General features: G+C 37.1%; 1 protein-coding gene across 5 annotated transcripts in view; it reads right to left on the bottom strand.

Annotated features, from left to right (window-relative positions):
• USP8 (ubiquitin specific peptidase 8) overlaps positions 1-18,742 on the bottom strand; it is a 98,766-nt gene that overhangs the window by 18,283 nt on the left and 61,741 nt on the right. For all 5 annotated transcript variants that reach the window (XM_079912618.1, XM_079912617.1, XM_079912616.1 and 2 more), the window contains 7 exons: positions 17,801-17,963; positions 14,985-15,027; positions 12,716-12,860; positions 8,761-8,923; positions 5,284-5,428; positions 4,762-4,982; positions 802-1,386 (listed from right to left, as the gene is read on the bottom strand). In XM_079912618.1, coding sequence (XP_079768744.1) covers positions 802-1,386; positions 4,762-4,982; positions 5,284-5,428; positions 8,761-8,923; positions 12,716-12,860; positions 14,985-15,027; positions 17,801-17,963 — 1,465 coding nt within the window. The remainder of the gene's footprint in view (positions 1-801; positions 1,387-4,761; positions 4,983-5,283; positions 5,429-8,760; positions 8,924-12,715; positions 12,861-14,984; positions 15,028-17,800; positions 17,964-18,742) is intronic.

The raw sequence follows: 18,742 nt of genomic DNA, 5'->3' as shown, positions 1-18,742 counted from the left end.
TTATACACAAAGATAAATGTTGGTTCATTCAGATGTCACTGATTTTGGACATATTCTAAGCAGAGACAAACTTCATTATATAAATATTTGGCAGCAAATTCCTCCATTCGGAGATCGTATTATATTTCATTCTAGTCTTTTGATGATCATACATCAAGAATAAAAATAAAGAATGGAGAACTTCCCTGGTGGTGCAGTGGTTAAGAATCTGCCTGCCAATGCAAGGGACATGGGTTTAAGCCCTGGTCTGGGAAGATTCCACATGCCGTGGAGCAACTTAGCCCATGCGCCACAACTGCTGAGCCTGTGCTCTACAGCCCGTGAGCCACAACTACCGAGCCCATGCGCCACAACTACTGAAGCCCTTGCACCTAGAGCCCATGCTTCGCAACAAGAGAAGCCACCACAATGAGAAGCCCGAGCACTGCAACAAAGAGTAGCCCCTGCTCGCTGCAACTAGAGAAAAGCCCATGCGCAGCAACGAAGACCCAATGCAGCCAAAAATAAATAAATAAATTTAGTAAAATAAAATGAAGAACGTAGCTATTTATCTCAATTATCGAAAATATGTTGCATTTCATAGACACAAAAAGCAATTCCATTCCCAACCAATCAAATAACAGTAGGTAAGCAAATGTAGGTGGATCAGTACAAATCTATCATCTCCTAAGAAAATTACTTAAAATGCCTGCCCTGTTTATGGAATGCTACTGGTGTCATCTTTTTATATACATTTTATTATTTATTTATATACATTTTATTACACTTAGTTGGCAACTTGTACTGTTTGTTTCTGCTTACCTTGCCTGAACTGGAATCTCCTGCCACAGAGGCATGGGGCACATCTCCTGTTGACTTTTTCTGCACTTCTGGGGTTGGACACCTTTTCCCCCTATCTTCCACAGATTTCTTGGCATCAGTAGTTTCATGTTCACTTTTACTTTGTCTTTTTACTCCTGTTATTTCTCTGCCCTTCTTTGCTGAGGTTTCTTTATCTTCTTTCTTGGCCTGTTCACTTTCTTTCTTTTCCATTTGTTCTTTTGCTTTTTGTTCCTTCTCTGTGATTTCATTTTCTTCAGCTTCTTGTTTCTTCCTGTCTTTTTGTTCTTCTTCTTCTTTCCTCAGTTTCTCTTTCTGTTCCTCTTGCTGCCTTTCTCTAAGTTCTTTTTCTTGTTTGTTTTTCTCCATTAGAAGAGCAGTTTCTGCATGAATACGAGCTTTTTCTTCATCTGTTAACATGGCAGTTGGAAGGGGAAATACCGGTTTTGTGGACCGATCAGGAACAACTTTTCCATTCTGAGGAGACTGTTGCTCATGATCTGTAATTTCAGATTTTATTCTATGATCTTCAGGCAATTTGACTGCCGGTTTTTTAGTACGATCAATCTATATCAACAAAAACAGAGAAAAACATACTTTTGTCAAAATCCAGGAACATGGTAACCTCAGTTCTTGATATCAAGTTGTGATAAAAGAACCATCACTGTGTGGAGACAACATCTACTAAAACATCTACTTGTAAATTATCCAATGTCAAGATTTCTCAGAAGGCACTTGGCACTTACGTCCTCTTGATTCCACACTTTCAATACACTGATATGTTCTGTACATGAAGAGTTCACTCTAAAACATAAAACCCAGACCTGGGCATACCTAATGTTCCATTTCTACATAACCAACTGCCTACTCAATATCTTCATGTGAGTGTCTCACATATACCACAAACCTAAAACGGACAAAACAGAATTCATGATTTCGCCCCACAAACACATGGGTGTGACCACTATGCAAATAGTTGCTCAAACCAGAAAATTTATTTCTCCACACTGTTACCAGAGTAATCATTTTAAAGCACAAATCCAACCACCTACTTAAAACCTTATTTTAAATAGCCACTCACTGTACTTAGATTACATCTAAAATCCTTGCCATGCCTGTGTGGTCTCACTTCTGCCTATCTCCCAGTCTTATCTCATACTACTTGTTACACCAGCCATACTTACCTCCCTCCACTTAATTCCTCAAAGATGCCATGCTCCTTCCCAACTCAGGTCTTTATACCAGCTATTCATCTAGATAATCCCCACCACAACATTAGATCTTGGCTTAAATATCTCTTCCTTAAACACTTCCCTGATCCCTAAGACTAGCCAAGTCCCCTGATATATGCCCTCATAATACCCTATTCTTTTCCCTCATAGTATTTACTGGGATTCTGATTAAATAACTATAATTGTCTGTTTAAAATCTTTCCTCCCTCTGAGCACATAAGCTCCAGGAGGGTAGAGATTGTGCCTGACACTTAGTAAATAAATGTTGCAGGGCAAATGAATAAAATATTCCATAACAACTTTCATAAGAGATAAGATACTAAAGACAAACTGAGTAATTATCTCAATTTAACAACATACTAACCATACAAAATTGTTAAAAGTGACCCTAACATCATTTCTTGAGAATGAAGTTTACTGAAACAAAAATGAGAATATCTGCCAGTAACAACCTGTGTAGTGTTCTTACAAAATGAACTATGTTTTTCCATTAGAAACACTACCATAGGAAGAAGGAATCATTCCTTTGCTCCTTACTTCTCTTTTTGCCTCTTCAGTAAAAATGAAACTATTCCCCGCCCCCTTTTCTAAATTTATTTGAGAATGAAGTGGAAGGACCACTATGAGAATGAGGTTAATAAAAGGTGAACAAGAACCAAAATAAATGTTTTCATCCATATTTTGGCAACAATCCATTTTCCACTCATATTAAAGGCATAGCTATGATCTTGTTACTTTCAAGTTTAAAATTCTTTTAAATGCTTTCCTTTCGCCTACAGGATAAAATTCCAAGAGATCCAAGTCTCTCCTGATGACTTCTGTCCACTTTTCCAATCTTATCTACTATCACACTCACCTGTCTCCAACTGAGAGCTGTGCCCAAGCATGTCAAAACTACTCACTGACCCCAGAACATGCTTTGTGCCTTCAGTCATACAATTTTCCACTTGTTTCTCAAATCCTATTCAATCCTTAAAACTCAGATAAAAATACTACCTCCTCCATGAAGACCCCCTGATGATACCCACTCTCAGTCAGAATTTCTCTCTTTGCTGTGTGCTCTAGTGACTATTAAAAACAGTTAGGATATTCTGCATTATGCTATGGTTGATTTTGTCCATGTCTCTCCTAAACATCAGACAGAATCCATGGATGACCCATATTTGTAAACCTTCATATTTTGTTTCATATAGGAAATCCTCAAAATGTGTTTGATAAATTGTACATATCTCGGAAAGTCACGAAGGGATTAGGGTGCAAATAACATGTTGATTAAGTTGAAAGGAAGTGCAATATCATAAGCTCTTTTTAAAATTTCTTTTTTTTTTTTTTTTGGGCGTTACGTGGGCCTCTCACTGTTGTGGCCTCTCCCGTTGCAGAGCACAGGTTTCCGATGCGCAGGCTCAGCGGCCATGGCTCACGGGCCTAGCCGCTCCACGGCATGTGGGATCTTCCCGGACCAGGGCACGAACCCGTGTCCCCTGCATCGGCAGGCAGACTCTCAACCACTGCGCCACCAGGGAAGCCCTTTTTAAAATTTCTTAAATTTCCATTTTAAGAATAATTTATTCAAATACTATTTAGTCTTAAGATTTAATCAGAAATATTAAAAGCAGGCCATAAAAAATGAAGAAATGAACCACTTCATTTTACAACAAAAAAATGACTAATTTTCTGCTCCACAAACCAGATGTCATCCACTTCAAATGTGAAATACTATTTAAATATACCTGAGGAAAAAAAATTAAAAGTAAATGCTAAAAAATCTTGTTGGAAAACACACAGGAAAGAATCAGTTAACCTTCCTTTAAGTAAAATCTAATGAAGAGAAAGATGCTACAAGTTTTTTATTGTAACATCTTTTTTTAAAAAATAAATTTATTTATTTTATTTTTGGCTGCGTTGGGTCTTCGTTGCTGCGCGCGCGCTTTCTCTAGTTGCGGTGAGTGGGGACTACTCTTCGTTGCGGTGCGCGGGCTTCTCATTGTGATGGCTTCTCTTGTTGGGAGCACAGGCTCTCGGCACGCGGGCTTCAGTAGTTGTGGCACGCGGGCTGAGTAGTTGTGGCTCGCGGGCTCTAGAGCACAGGCTCAGCAGTTGTGGTACACAGGCTTAGTTGCTCCGTGACATGTGGGATCTTCCTGGACCAGGGCTCGAACCCGTGTCCCCTGCACTGGCAGGCAGATTCTTAATCACTGTGCCACCAGGAAAGCCCCCTATTGTAACATCTTTTATTTAAACTCTTTTAAATAATTATTGATAAAAAATGCCTGTTATTTATGTGTCAAATTCTAAGGAAATGGAACTAAAATACTATTTCAAAACCAAAATATTGACATCACATACCTATCATCTATAAGCCAAATTATTTGGGAAAATACTATGAATTAAATTATAATAAAAAACACCTGAAAGTGTTGTTCAACTTCACTGTGCTAATACTGTCTTTCATTAGTACTGCCTGTACTAAATGGACCCAGCTGGGTTTAAAATCCTTCCAATTAGTTATTCTAATATTGCTGTGGCAGTAAGACAATTACAATGAAAATTTTTTATAGCAAAAAAGGTACCAAAGCATATAGATATTTCTCAATATTTTTCTTTCTAAAATACTGAAGGCATATATATGCTAGATACATATTTCTATACTATATATTTAATATAATATTAAAATAAAGAGACAAAAGTTAAAAGAAAATCAAGAACATACCTGTGGAACATTCTTTATAATAGGCACTGGCTGAATTATGGGTGAAACATCAGATTTAGAAGCAGCAATTGGTTCAACTGGAGTTGATATATTCAGTGGTCCCACTCTCTCATCTTGATTGTTTATCAATTCTGTGTTTTCATTGACTTCTGTAGGAGGTGTCATCTGGGCAGTAGGTTTAGAAGGAACTGATTCTTCCAGTGAGGGGTAAGTAAAATCCACTAAAATCCCCAAAAGAATAAAAATATTTTTAAAAGAAAAGCAAACCCCATAAACAGTACTTCATATCTCATGCATGTTATATGTGATAGTTAAATGTAAACTAAGAGGTGACAGCCACAACAGCCTTAAAGAATTAATAAACATTAACTTCCAGGATGGGGACATCTTGTATTTTTATGCCTAAAAGCAAACTGCTATCTGACAGGACAAATGCACACACAACCAAAAACATTACCCTGAGAACATAAATAAAGTTTATTTTACCGAAGCAATTTTAAACAAAAATTTTCACATACATACATGAGACAGACACCTCTTCATTCTTGCCTCGTGGGGGTGGAGTGACTTTAGCATTTGTTGTATACTGTGGATAACAAAGGAGCCAATTTTCATAGCCTCCTTCTAAAACCAAAGGCTCATTGTGCAGGACAGTTTTACTTTCCCACTATAAAATAAGGAAATAGTATGTTTAACATGGAGGCAGCCTCTTGACAGCTAAAAACACAACAAAACTGAATATTAAAATTGCTCTTAAAAGATTCATCTTCTAAATGATTAAAAAAAAGAGAGCTGAATTCAAAATTCAGCATTAAGTGAAACAAATGGATAGATCAGGTTTTTAAAACCACACGAGTAATCCATGATCTTAGAAGAAAAATAGGAAAACAACTTAAAATACAATAAAAATCTTCTATAACCTCATCACCCAGAGATACCACTTTAACATTTTAGAGTTTATTTTTAGTTTTCTACATAGACATACTTCTTTTTAAATTTTATTTTTAGAAAACAATGAAACTTATGCTGCTTTTCTCTTATATGAGCATCTGTTATTAATAAAGAACTGTCTCATCATCTGTAATGAACAAATATTGTATTTTATACAGACATACACACACACACGCCAAAACTGAATCAATCATTTGAACAATTATTATTTTTCCTATTTAATTATAAACAATGGTGAGATAAAAACTAAAGATCCTCATACATGTACATACCCAATCAACTCCATTAGGGAAAATCCCCACAAGTGGAGCTGCTAAGCCAAGGGTCATGAACATTTTAAGGCTTTTAATGTATATTGCTAATCTCTGAAATGATCTTTTAAAAATATGTTTGTGTATTCTGTACAATAATTTCCTAGGAGAACTGTTGGCTTACAAGTTTGGTAGATGCCACCAAACTGCCCTTCAAAAAGACAATACCAATTTACACATTTACCAACAGTGTATGAGAATGCCCATTATAAGTCTTTATAATTTTTATCAAACTGGTGGACATAAAGTGGGTTATTTTATTTTATTTTATTAATTAATTTATTTATTTTGGCTGTGTTGGATCTTCATTGCTGTGTGCCGGCTCTTCTCTAGTTGCGGCGAGCGGGGGCTACTCTTCGTTGCGGTGCGCGGGCTTCTCATTGCGGTGGCTTCTCTTGTTGTGGAGCACAGGCTCTAGGTGCGTGGGATTCAGTAGTTGTGGCACGTGGGCTCAGTAGTTGTGGCTCGTGGGCTGTAGAGCACAGGCTCAGTAGTTGTGGCGCATGGGCTTAGTTGCTCTGCGGCATGTGTGATCTTCCCAGACCAGGGCTTGAACCTGTGTCCCCTACGTTGGCAGGCAGATTCTTAACCACTGTGCCTCCAGGGAAGCCCAGGTTGTTTTCATTAGTACTTATTTGTGAAGCTGAACATATTTTCATGTTTATTAACCCTTTATAGTCTATGGCTTAACTAATCTCGTCTTTTGCTCATTTTTCTATAGAATTTGCTATTTTCTTGGTAAACAGTGAATGTACTCTGAATATTAAAGAAAATAGGTCTTTGTCATATTTGTTACAAATATTTTCCCTTAATTGACTTTTTACTTTATTTGTGGTGTTTTTAACACCGTCAAAAATATTAGCCTCTTGGTTCAGGATCAAGGTAATAAAAACACTTATCAGGGGCTTCCCTGGTGGTGCAGTGGTTGAGAATCTGCCTGCTAATGCAGGGGACACGGGTTCGAGCTCTGGTCTGGGAAGATCCCACATGCCGCGGAGCAACTAGGCCCATGAGCCACAAGTACTGAGCCTGCGCGTCTGGAGCCTGTGCTCCACAGCGAGAGAGGCTGCGATAGTGAGAGGCCCGCGCACCGCGATGAAGAGTGGCCCCCCACTTGCCACAACTAGAGAAAACCCTTGCACAGAAATGAAGACCCAACACAGCCAAAAATAAATAAATAAATAAATAAATTTAAAAATAAAACAAAAAAAAACTTATCAATGCTTTTTCCTAGTAGTTCATTGTTTGAATCAACATATTTATACCTTTTACCCATTTGGAATCTAGTGTGGTCTAAGAAATAAGGTAGGGATCCCCTTTCTTTTACTTGCTGATTAGCCAGCTGTCCTCAAACCAGTTATTTCAATCCATCTTTTCCTCACTGATCTGTTATGTCATCTTTATCATACACTAAACTTTCAGGTAACTTTATGAAGCTGCCACTTTTTTAGGTCAAATCCCCTACACACGAACCTTCAAGTTGCGAACTTTCAAAGATATAAATGTGCATTCCATCAAAGTCAGGAATGAGTGAACTTGCATCTTGCCCTCCGTCTCCTATTGCTGACGATTCTTCTGCTCTCCCATCTCCCACCTCCTCTCCCTGCTCCAGTCAGTAACTCTTCTTGCCTGTTCACTCGATGCCAGCCCCTGTATGCCAGCTGTTGTGTTATACTACTGTACTTTTCAAGGTACTGTACTGTAAGATTAAAAATGTTTTATTTTTTTGTGTTTGTTTTTTATGTAATACTTGTGTGAAAAGTATTATAAACCTAATACAGTACAGTACTATATAGCCAATTGTATTAGTTGGGTACCTAGGCCAACTTTGTTGGACTTACAAACAAATTGGACTTACGAACACGCTCTTGGAACGGAACTCGTTCGTACGTAGGGGACTTAACTGTAGTTGAATATTGGCAATCTCACATGTTGACCTGTATCTGGGTATATTTCTAGATTCCTTACTTTGAAGCATGATTTGTTTCAAGGCTTTTAAGATTACTCTCCTGGAGGGCAATGTTCCATCAATTGACCCTCCTACCAGAAGACTGAGTTTTATACTTACCCATGCTCACCAGCATTCAGTGCTATTATTGTTTAATAATTTAACGAATTAAACCGAGTATTATTTTTTATCTTTGTTAATTTGATCATGAAAGTGGCATTTACTGTTTCAATCTGCATTTCTCTGATTACTAGTCAAGTTGACATTTTTATGTTTTTGTCACTTGCATATCTTCTTCTGTTCACGTCTATCTGTGTCCACTGCTTATTTCAACATTTTATCTTAAGTAATTTTCTTATTTATTTGCAAAAGCTCTTCAGATTTCAGGTGTTCTAAATCACTGCCATATTTGTTGCAAATATTTTTTTTTGTCTTCTGCCTTCAAATCTGGTATTTTTTTGCACACCTAAGTTTTTATTTTATTAAGTCAAATCTATCAATCTCTTTTTCCTTAGTGGCTTTTTCTTTGCCTTTATGTTTCATAACAAAAAATAACACTTTTTTCCAGACAATTTATGTTTCGGAAAATTCGAATATCCTACTTTATAAAGATCAGTTTATTGTTATTGGGTGAGTCAAAACTGGTCTTTTAAATCTGAATTTTTTAAAAGTCTACAACCAAAGCATGTCGGATCTTCATGTCCTTAAGATAATCAACTAGTCGACATACCTTTCTAACAACCAGAGAAGGCTTGCAATTACAGTAAACTAACAAGGAAACTTGCTAACCTTGAAAAGTGCATCTTTCAGACTCCGCAGAGTTGTTCCAAGTTGTAAATCTTTTGCAGTACTAAACCAGTCAAGAAGTACCACATAATCCACATTCCCTCTCTTCTTCCACGTGTCTTTAGAATCATCTGGGAGGTGTGCTTCAATCCAACTAGCAGTGACTCTGAAATGTATTAACATTTGTATTGGGGCAAAAGTAGATGAGAGGTCCTAACATACTAATATAAGACACTGAGTTTTGTTCTTCAGTCTTTATCATACCATAGCAAACGTTTTTTTTGTTTGTTGTTTTTGTTTTTGTTTTTGGCCATGCTGCGGGGCTTATGGGATTTTAGTTCCCCGAACAGGGATCGAACCAGGGCCCTCATCAGTGACAGCTTGAAGTCCTAACCACTGGACTGCCAGGAAATTTCCCCATACCATAGCAAACATTAAGACAGCTTCCTTTCTAAGGTCAGACTGTATGTTAAGATAGTATATAGCCTAAAGTGTTTAACACCTTTACCACTGCATAATATTGGAATATATTTTAGTAATTATTAAAGACTGAAATAAATAGACTCAGTTGACCCTTTATGTAAAAAAAAAAAAGGGCCAAAAATGAAAACACAGGAAGTCATCTCAGTATGTCTCAGCCAAATATAAATAAATGGTGGTGGTGGGAGCACGTGGGTAACACTGTTTATATTTCAGTTCTCTTATACCTATAGAGATAATTAATCGTTAACCAAATAACAAAATGCTTATTAACAAACACATACAGCATTTACTATGTGCCAGGTGCTATTCTAAATGTTTTATTCTCATTGACTCTCACTAGATCCTCACTACACTCCTATAAAACAGGCATTATTATCCTCATTTTACAGATGAGGAAACAGGCCCAAAGAGGTTAAGTAACCTACCCAAGGTTACAGTTGCCAAGTGGAGCCAGAATTCAAATTCAGGCAACCTGGCTCACGTCTATGCTCTCAGCTGTTGTGCTGTGCTGCCTTCTACATCATCACCTGTGAACAATACCAACTCTACACTAAAGCATGCTGTTCACGTTCTCCTTCACTCACACAAAAGCTTAAGTTCTTACCTAAAGGCCTTCCCATGGCCCGATGCATGGCCCCTCTCTCCAGTCCTATTACTTCAACTTCCTCATCACTAGTTACTAACTTACTCCCCCTTTCTCCACTCCACCCTTGGCTCCCTTGTAATTCCTGGTTTATGCAGGTATGCACCTGCCTAATTACCTCTGCTCCTACTGTCCCCTCTGTCAGGAACCCTCTTCCCTCAGATAACTGCATCACTCATTTCCCTTATCTCAAGATTAGCCCAGGAATAACTTCTCCATGAAGGCTTCATGGATTAAAAATTTCAATGCTCACCCCAACATACACACTTGACATAACCATCTCCATAGCACTTATCAACAGCAGATACACATTTTAAGATTTATTGCCGGGGCTTCCCTGGTGGCACAGTGGTTCAGAGTCCGCCTGCCGATGCAGGGGACACGAGTTCGTGCCCCAGTCCAGGAAGATCCCACATGCCGTGGAGCGGCTGGGTCCGTGAGCCATGGCCGCTGAGCCTGTGCGTCCGGAGCCTGTGCTCCGCAACGGGAGAGGCCACAACAGTGAGAGGCCCGCGTACCGTAAAAAATAAAATAAATACTGTTTCGTAATAAGTCTCACTTGATATGTAGAGATTAGACGGATGCTTGGTCAACAAAGAATGAGAAAAATTGAAACATGATATTCTTAAGGACAATTTCTGACACTACGGATATACTTGCCTAAATCACTCTGTCTAAAAACTCAACATTAGTATTCTGCAGAATACTAGTTTGGGAAACAATAATATCAGTCAGTACTCCCCAAACTTCAGTCTTTCATGTAACCCCTTCACAAGCTGCTGCAACTCTGCTCTACCTTGTCTACTGTGTAACGTTTTAATTTAATTATTTAACTGAAAGTGATCCTTTACTTAAATTTGTTTTAACAGGAAAATTTATATTCCTATATACATGGAAAATAGCATCATATCCAATAAATAAAGGATAATCCTAAAAGTAAATAAAACAGATCAGTAAATTATGCTATGTTCACATAACAGATCACCATATAGCAATGAGAATCAATAAATTACAACTACACACAATAATATACATGACTCTCATAACATAAGGTTGTGTACAAGAAGCCAGACATAAAAGACTTTAGACTGTATGGTTCCGTTTATATAAACTACAAAAACAAATCTATTCTGTTGGTGGTTCCCTTGGGTGGGTGGGGATAAGTGTAGCCACTGACAGGTGGCATAAGAGAGGCTTCTGCAATGATGGTAATGTTCTGTTTCTTGGTCCAGATGCTAGGTAAATGGATGCATTCAGTTTTTGAAAACTGACTGGGCTAAATACTGAGGATACGAGTGATTTTGTGTGTATATTATGCTGTATTAAAATTTTAAAACAGACAATGAAAAACTAGTAATATAGTATTCACCATCAGCTAGCTGAAGATACTGTTGCCTACAGTGAGCTCTGAGGCCTGCTCTCTGGTAAGAAAGGGATATTATCAAATACTAAAAAGGAATGCTAGCACCAAATTGAAATTTCTTTTAACTAATTCAGAAGGACTGAAACAGAAATTAAAAGGTAATAATTTTCTTGGTATTTCATCTTTTCATATTTCTTGGCAATTCATCTTCAATCTTCAACCTAAACTCATCTTGAGTTTCACATTAGTCAAATTCTCACATTTTGGGAAACAGTTAATAAAAGTCACCAGCTTTCTGTCAGTAAAGATTAGATCATCAAAGATTAATCATAACTTTCTCTTTTCAAATCCCAGAAATATATTCATACCTACTTGATTAGACTATGCACCCTCATCGCATTTTTTTTCCTTTTAAAATTTTTATTTTATTTAAAAAAAATTTCTTGTCTTTCTTTTTTTAATTTTTTGTTTTCCTTTCTAATCTCATTTTTAAATAGCATACTTACAAAGCACTTTATTCTTCAGGTCGAACATTCATAAGCCTCGGCAATATGCTAAAAACTATGCAAATTTTATTACTTAACTTTAAAAATGTATCTTTTTAAGGTTGCGTAAGTTAGTACTGGAATAGGCCATAGATTTTAACTAATCCAGTCCCATAAACTAAGACCTAGAGAGGTTATATAATTTTTATAACACTCATAATAGTTGAAAATAGCCCTGGACTGGAGTTTTAGCCCTATCGCTATTATGATAGTTTTTAATATACCATATATTCATGCAAGTAACTTTAAATTATTTAATAGGTTAAAGGCCTTCTTATCAAAAAAGAAAGAAAAAGGTATTTTTTTAGTAAGTCTTACTAATGCCAGGCACTGTGTTATCTGTGTGCATAAATAAAATTTGTCATTTAAACTTCTCAAAACTTCTGAGATAGGTACTATCATTATTCCCATTTCACAGATGGAAACATGGGCTTAGAGAGGTTAGGCCACTAGCTAGAAGTAATGTAGCTAATGAGAGACGGAGTTATATAGTCTAAATATAGTCTGATTTTAGAGCCTGTATTTTTTCTTAATCACTTAGCTATCCTGCTTCTTCTTCGAAAAAGTATTTGTGTAATCTTTTACCACAGATAATAGTACGGGGAATTTCAAAATAGGAAGCAATTCAAATAAAAAATAGCAGGAGAAATTAGTCAACAAACACCTGGGGAAAGAGGACACACAAGGGAGTTTCATTTCTCTTCTAGTAAGACTCCAAATGCCACAGATAAGAAAAAACAGCCAAACTGGAATGTCCTTTACAGTACCCTTCAGAAAGGGTAAGGTGTGCCACTAAGGAGTAAAGAATGAAAAGGTCCACAGGAAAAGAAAAGACTACTTTTATCACATTTAGCTTGGATGCTAAGTAGTAATATTTACTACTGTCCACAGTTTACCATTTTATCTAAATATACAGCGACCCACCCTGGACTGATGGCTTCTTCAGGAACACTGAGAGAATTTGAAATATGGGAATCCAGATAATCCTGCATTCTTCGAGCATCCATTATAATCAAGCTGATGTTTTTATCCATCCTCATTGTGTAAAGCTCCTTTGCTGTGATTGCTCCTTGGAATCGAGAGAGACAATATAAGTGACAAGAAACACCTAGTTCCGTGTGCTATTATATCACTAAATACAGGACAAGCATAGCTTTTCCTAGAAGTGTCATATACTTGTTATTCTGTCATATTATTTATTATCTTTTAAACTAATTTTAAATACAATTTATGTTTTTGACATTTATCAAAAAACTAGTTCAATGCTTTGTTTATAAAGACTTAAATACCAAAACTTGCTGGTGATGTTACAACTACATCTGGTGTGGGCTCTGCTGCTGTATAAAATAAATTAGTATGGGTGTCTCATGAAAATATTCTATTTTTAAAAATCAAGCTATTTGAGAAATGTCAACCAGAAGAAATACCTGTGGTTCAAAAGTTCTTGAAAGGCTCTAAATTCTTTTTTTAAAGTCTCCATGGGGTCTTATGGGGGCTATCTGAAAAACTTATAGGTTTCCTAGAATAATAAGCCAAAAGTTTGTTATCTGTGTTCCACATCTGGGGTTGGTAAACTATGGCCAGTTATTTTCACTGGAACACAGCTACACTCATTTGTTTACATATGGTCTATGGCTGCTTCCATGAAAGGACAACAGGGCCCCCCAAGCCTAAAATGTTTAATATCTAGCCCTTTAATATTTAGCCAAAATAAATATTCCCTATGTTGCTATTTTCCTCTTCCAGGTTCTACCACCTGAAGTGAAAGATTAAAAAGCACTAAAAGGAAGCTTAAATATGGAAAGAACTATTTCAGCAGTAAGCTGTACGAAGAACACAGTCACACCATCTCCTAAGCTAAAATACCCAGTTGCTAATAACCATCTTACTTCCCTTTCTAACCATCAAGATCATTCTGATAACAAAACAATCTAAAGCGGAGAACAAACCACCAAGACATGCAACACCTAAGCAGGGTGAGATACAAAGGAACATGTGGATAAAAACTAATCTTAGGGCTTCCCTGGTGGCACAGTGGTTAAGAATCCGCCTGTCAATGCAGGGGACACGGGTTCGAACCCTGGCCCGGGAAGATCCCACATACCGCGAAGCAACTAAGCCCGTGCGCCATAACTACTGAGCCTGCGCTCTAGAGCCTGCAAGCCACAACTACTGAGCCCACGTGCCACATCTACTGAAGCCCGTGTGCCTAAAGACCCTGCTCCGCAACAACAGAAGCCACCACAATGGGAAGCCCGCACGCTGCAACAAAGAGCAGCCCCTGCTCACTGCAACTAGAGAAAGCCGCACACAGCAACGAAGAACCAAAGCAGCCAAAAATAAATAAATAAAATAAATAAATGTATATATAAAAAAAAACAACTAAGAATGAATTGATAACAGCTTTTAGGAAGGTACCTTACTACACTCACAGTTTTATTTTTTTAATTGTTGTATGGAAACATTTTAAATAGATAATTTTAGTGTTACATACAATTAATGTTTAAATTAAACCTTTTCTGAGAGAGGAAAACTTAGACAATTGCCTAATAAGTCTTGTTGTTTAGGTCACGTACTTGTTACTGGAGCATCAACACCACCTACGGATAACATCCAAATTACTGGTTTAGATTTTTTTTGAGGGGAGTGAAAAAGCCTTTAAATATTTTAAGTTTTCCACTTAAAGTCATAAGTACTAACAGCTACTTATATGCAGTTTACTGTGTTGTAAGAGTGTCACATATATTAACTCAGTCAATTCTCACAATAACACTATGAAATAGATGCGATTATTATTCCCACCTTACAGATGGCGAAACTAAAGTAGAAAGGTGAAGTAATAAGCTCAAGATGACATGCAAACTCAGAGGAGCCTGTATTCAAACCTAGGAAGTCTGACTTCTGAGCGTCCATGCTCTTAACCACTATGCTAAACTATATCTTGAAAAAAAGCAATGACAAGTACCAACTGTGGTTTTCATGTTTTCAAATGCACATTACCATAAATATTCCCCATGACATGTAAATACAGAATATAATATATTTTCATATTATTGTACAGGTTAGGAAAAATGATAAAGCTCATAAACTAAACACAATGCTAAGAATCTCACTGTGTAAAATCTGAAGCTTATTCTGATTAAGAGATCTCAAAAATAGCCTAAAAGAACTCCCTCTTTCTGTGCACACTTACCTTTCTCTGTAGTCTCATTTTTTTCACTCTTTTCACCATTTATCTATTTCATAAGAAAAAAAAGTTTCAACTTTAATAGAAACACACATTTTTATAGAAAGAAAAAGTTCAACTTTAATACTTCTTTGAAACTGAAAGCCTTCTAGGAAAAGAAATGTGCAGAGTACTGGCATTTTATAAAAATACAGATGAACAGTAATGGCATTAACAGATTACTCTGATAACTAAAATTAACTAGTAGCATATCACAATCATATGTCATTTTCTCCAGTGAAAGACCAAATATGATTTCAAAGCACAGATTATTAGAGAAATTTAGTATTTAACTTAACAAGAGAGCACTTCTTATAATGAAATAAAAATTCTGGTCAATCCCTTCAGTGTCCTCCATTACAGAATTAAAGGAAAATGAAGTGATACAAAGTTTTATAAATTTGCATTTCCTAACCAAGATAACATGCGATAATTCTCTAAGGTACTAACTCATTTCATAGATGGGAAAACTAAGGACCCCACTAGAACCTACCGATCAATTTCTACATCACTAAAAGTAAAAAAGAAAAGAAGTGTATATTATGTGCCTCCTAATATGATACAGTATGCAGTACACAGTATCACCTATGAAGCATTCTGGCCAAAAAACAAAAACTGAACCTCAATCTAATTAAGCTTTTAGATTGAACTTCCAGCCTACAGGAAATACAGGAGACAGAAGAACAAGTTAAGTGACATAAGGAGGAAGTAATCAGACAAACCTACAATGTGGCTGATTTTATAGAACTGATCCAGTAATAAAAAGCCAAATGCAGGAAATGAAAAATGAGAAGGAAACTCAATCAGAGAATGCTAGAGAGACTTAAGAGAAATTGCAACCAAAAGACAATGAGTGGACCCTGTTTGGATCCTGATTCAAACATACTGACTCTGAAAAATCATTATGAGCAAGTGGGTAAAATATCTGAATAGACTGGGCTTTAGATTATATCAGGGAATTATTGTTAATTTTGTGAGGTGGGAAAATAGCACTGCGGTTATTAATAAAATGTTCCTTTTGGACTTCCCTGGTGGCACAGTGGTTAAGAATCTGCCTGCCAATGCAGGGGACACAGGTTCGAGCCCTTGTCCGGGAAGATCCCACATGCTGCGGAGCAACTAAGCCCGCGTGCCATACCTACTAAGCCTGCGCTCTAGAGCCCGCAAGCCGCAACTACTGAAGCCCGTGCACCTAGAGCCCATGCTCCGCAACAAGAGAAGCCACTGCAATGAGAAGCACGCACACCACAACGAAGAGTAGCAACTAGAGCTGCAACTAGAGAAAGCCCACACACAGCAACAAAGACCCAATGCAGCCAAAAATAAAATTTAAAAAAAAAAAAGCTTAAAAAAATGCTCCTTTCTTTGAGATGCATACTGAAATATTTAGGGGTAAAATGATATGTTGTCTGGAATTTGACTGAAGACGTGAGAGGTGCAGATAAAAAAACATGGCAAATGTTAGTTGATTACTGAAGCTGGGTGACAGGATTTAACTGTATTCTCTTTTCAACATAAAAAAGCTAAACAAGGGCTTCCCTGGTGGCGCAGTGGTTGGGAGTTCGCCTGCCGATGCAGGGGGCACGGGTTCGTGCCCCAGTCTAGGAAGATCCCACATGCCGCGGAGCAGCTAGGCCCGTGAGCCATGGCCGCTGAGCCTGCGCGTCCGGAGCCTGTGCTCTGCAACGGGAGAGGCCACAACAGTGAGAGGCCCGTGTACCGCAAAAACAAAACAAAACAAAAAAACGCGAAACAAAAAAAAAGGTAATGAAAGGTAGTTGGCCCTGCTGTTGGAAAAGCAACAAAATGAAGAATTTGCAAAGTCCCTTTCATACAGTTCTTTGGAATCTTGGTATTTTTTTATATCAGCCATTTGACCTATAAATGAACATGTCTCTAAGGCAGTACTATTAATCTTACATTATGAGCTCCTAAAATCAAAAGACCGATTTCTTCACTTCCTTCTACATAGTGCCTAGCCCAATGTCACAAGCAATTCAACTACTACTTAATGAAATCAGTGATAACCCACATACAAGTGATAGTTGAAAGCTACAAAATGCTTAAGAAAAATTAAATTGGAAAACTTTCCATGAATTTCAACAGTGCACAAGAAATTATATTTTAGAAAGAATAGTTTCTGAGGAGGTGAAGGGAGGGAGATACAGTGACAGCTAGCAGGTACAGGTTGAGTCATTAACAGTTTCTGGCAAACAAATTATGTAGCTGAAAAGACTACAAGTAGTCGCTGAACACATGGAACAAGAGGGAGAGAAAGAGGAAGGGGAAACAGGCAGAGAAAGGAGTAAAAAGCAAAGGGGAGAGAATGAGACGCCAGAAATAGAAAAAAAGTTTCACACCAAATAAATAGTGTACCAAATCTTTCCCTAATGTAAATTACATTTATTAGAAAGGAGAGACCTTAAAGATCATCTATTTCAAGATCTTAATTGGCCAAACTGAGTCCCAAAACAGTTAAGCAAGACTTGATATGGGACCAGAACTCAGATATACTGAATCACAGCCCAAATGCTCTTTCCACTGCTCCAGTCTATAGTGACTGCTAAAAACTAACAAATACACACAACATATTTCTTTAGAAGTTTCAAGAAAAACCTGGAATCAACTAAAGCTAGAATAATTAATTCAATTTCTAATAAAAACACATTAAATTTTATCCTTTTTGCCCAAAAGAATGATATAGTGGCATCTCAACTCTTCTTAAGCAAATCATCTGACAAAAAGAACCAGTCTTTTTACCTAGCAGAATAAATCTGAAATACCTTGTGGGCTTTGTCTTTGGCATCCAATACATTTTCCAAAGAACTTTTAGCTGATGTGCCACCATCCTCTCTTCCTGTTTCCTGCCTTTTCTGTTTCTGCAGCTGCTCTTTCTCCTGTCTGTCCTTTTCTTCAAGTTTTTTCCGAACTTCAGCTTCTTCATATCTAGTTGAAAAAAGAAGTCAGCATGTCTTTTATTGGCATGATGGTGGAAAGTAAAGGATTTCCAGTTGTATAAAGTTAATATCCTGCCACGAGGTATTTTATGGCTGCATTCTTTCTCCCTCCAGTTGAAATTCAACTCTGCCAGTGTTCCATTATAAATCACAACTCACAAATTTGTCCTCTGTAGATTTATTTCAAATTGCTCAAAAATCTTGAAAAGAAACTCTATGGTCTCAAGTTGAAGTTGTTCAATATTCTTTTTTGCTCTTTCTCTCCCACTAATTTCAACAATCCTAAAATCCTAAAATTAACTATAAAGCCCGATTTACTTATAAAATAGCTCAAAATACAAAAAAGTACAGACAATAAATAAGTGAAAGAACCTAAAGCCCCAAAGATAGAGGAGTAAAGAACATGATTATTGCTAGCAGTAGAATGATTAGGGAAAAATTAGGCAATCTAAGAGAGAACAGTTAATAATGGGTAACCCAAAGATTAGGAGAAATTCTATTCTACTTAGTTGATTAACTGGCTAAAGGAAAAAGAGAATAGTAATTCTAAATGACTTCATCCACCTTAACATATTCCAGCCCCAAGATTAGTAACTGTGGAAAGGATCAAGGAACACACTAGTTGAAAAAGATAATTTCAAAGTAAAGGCTATGATACATACAGGTATCTCTGCTTTTCAGACGTTTTCTTTATGCCACTTCGCTTTTACAAAAGACCTACATTAGTACTTGTTTTTACTAACCGAAAGAAATCTGAAGAGGATATTC

The sequence above is a fragment of the Stenella coeruleoalba genome (assembly GCF_951394435.1).
Source record: "Stenella coeruleoalba genome assembly, chromosome: 2".
NCBI lineage: Eukaryota > Metazoa > Chordata > Mammalia > Artiodactyla > Delphinidae > Stenella > Stenella coeruleoalba.
The sequence above is the reverse complement of the archived record's forward strand: the minus strand, read 5'-3'. Positions and strand labels throughout refer to the sequence as shown.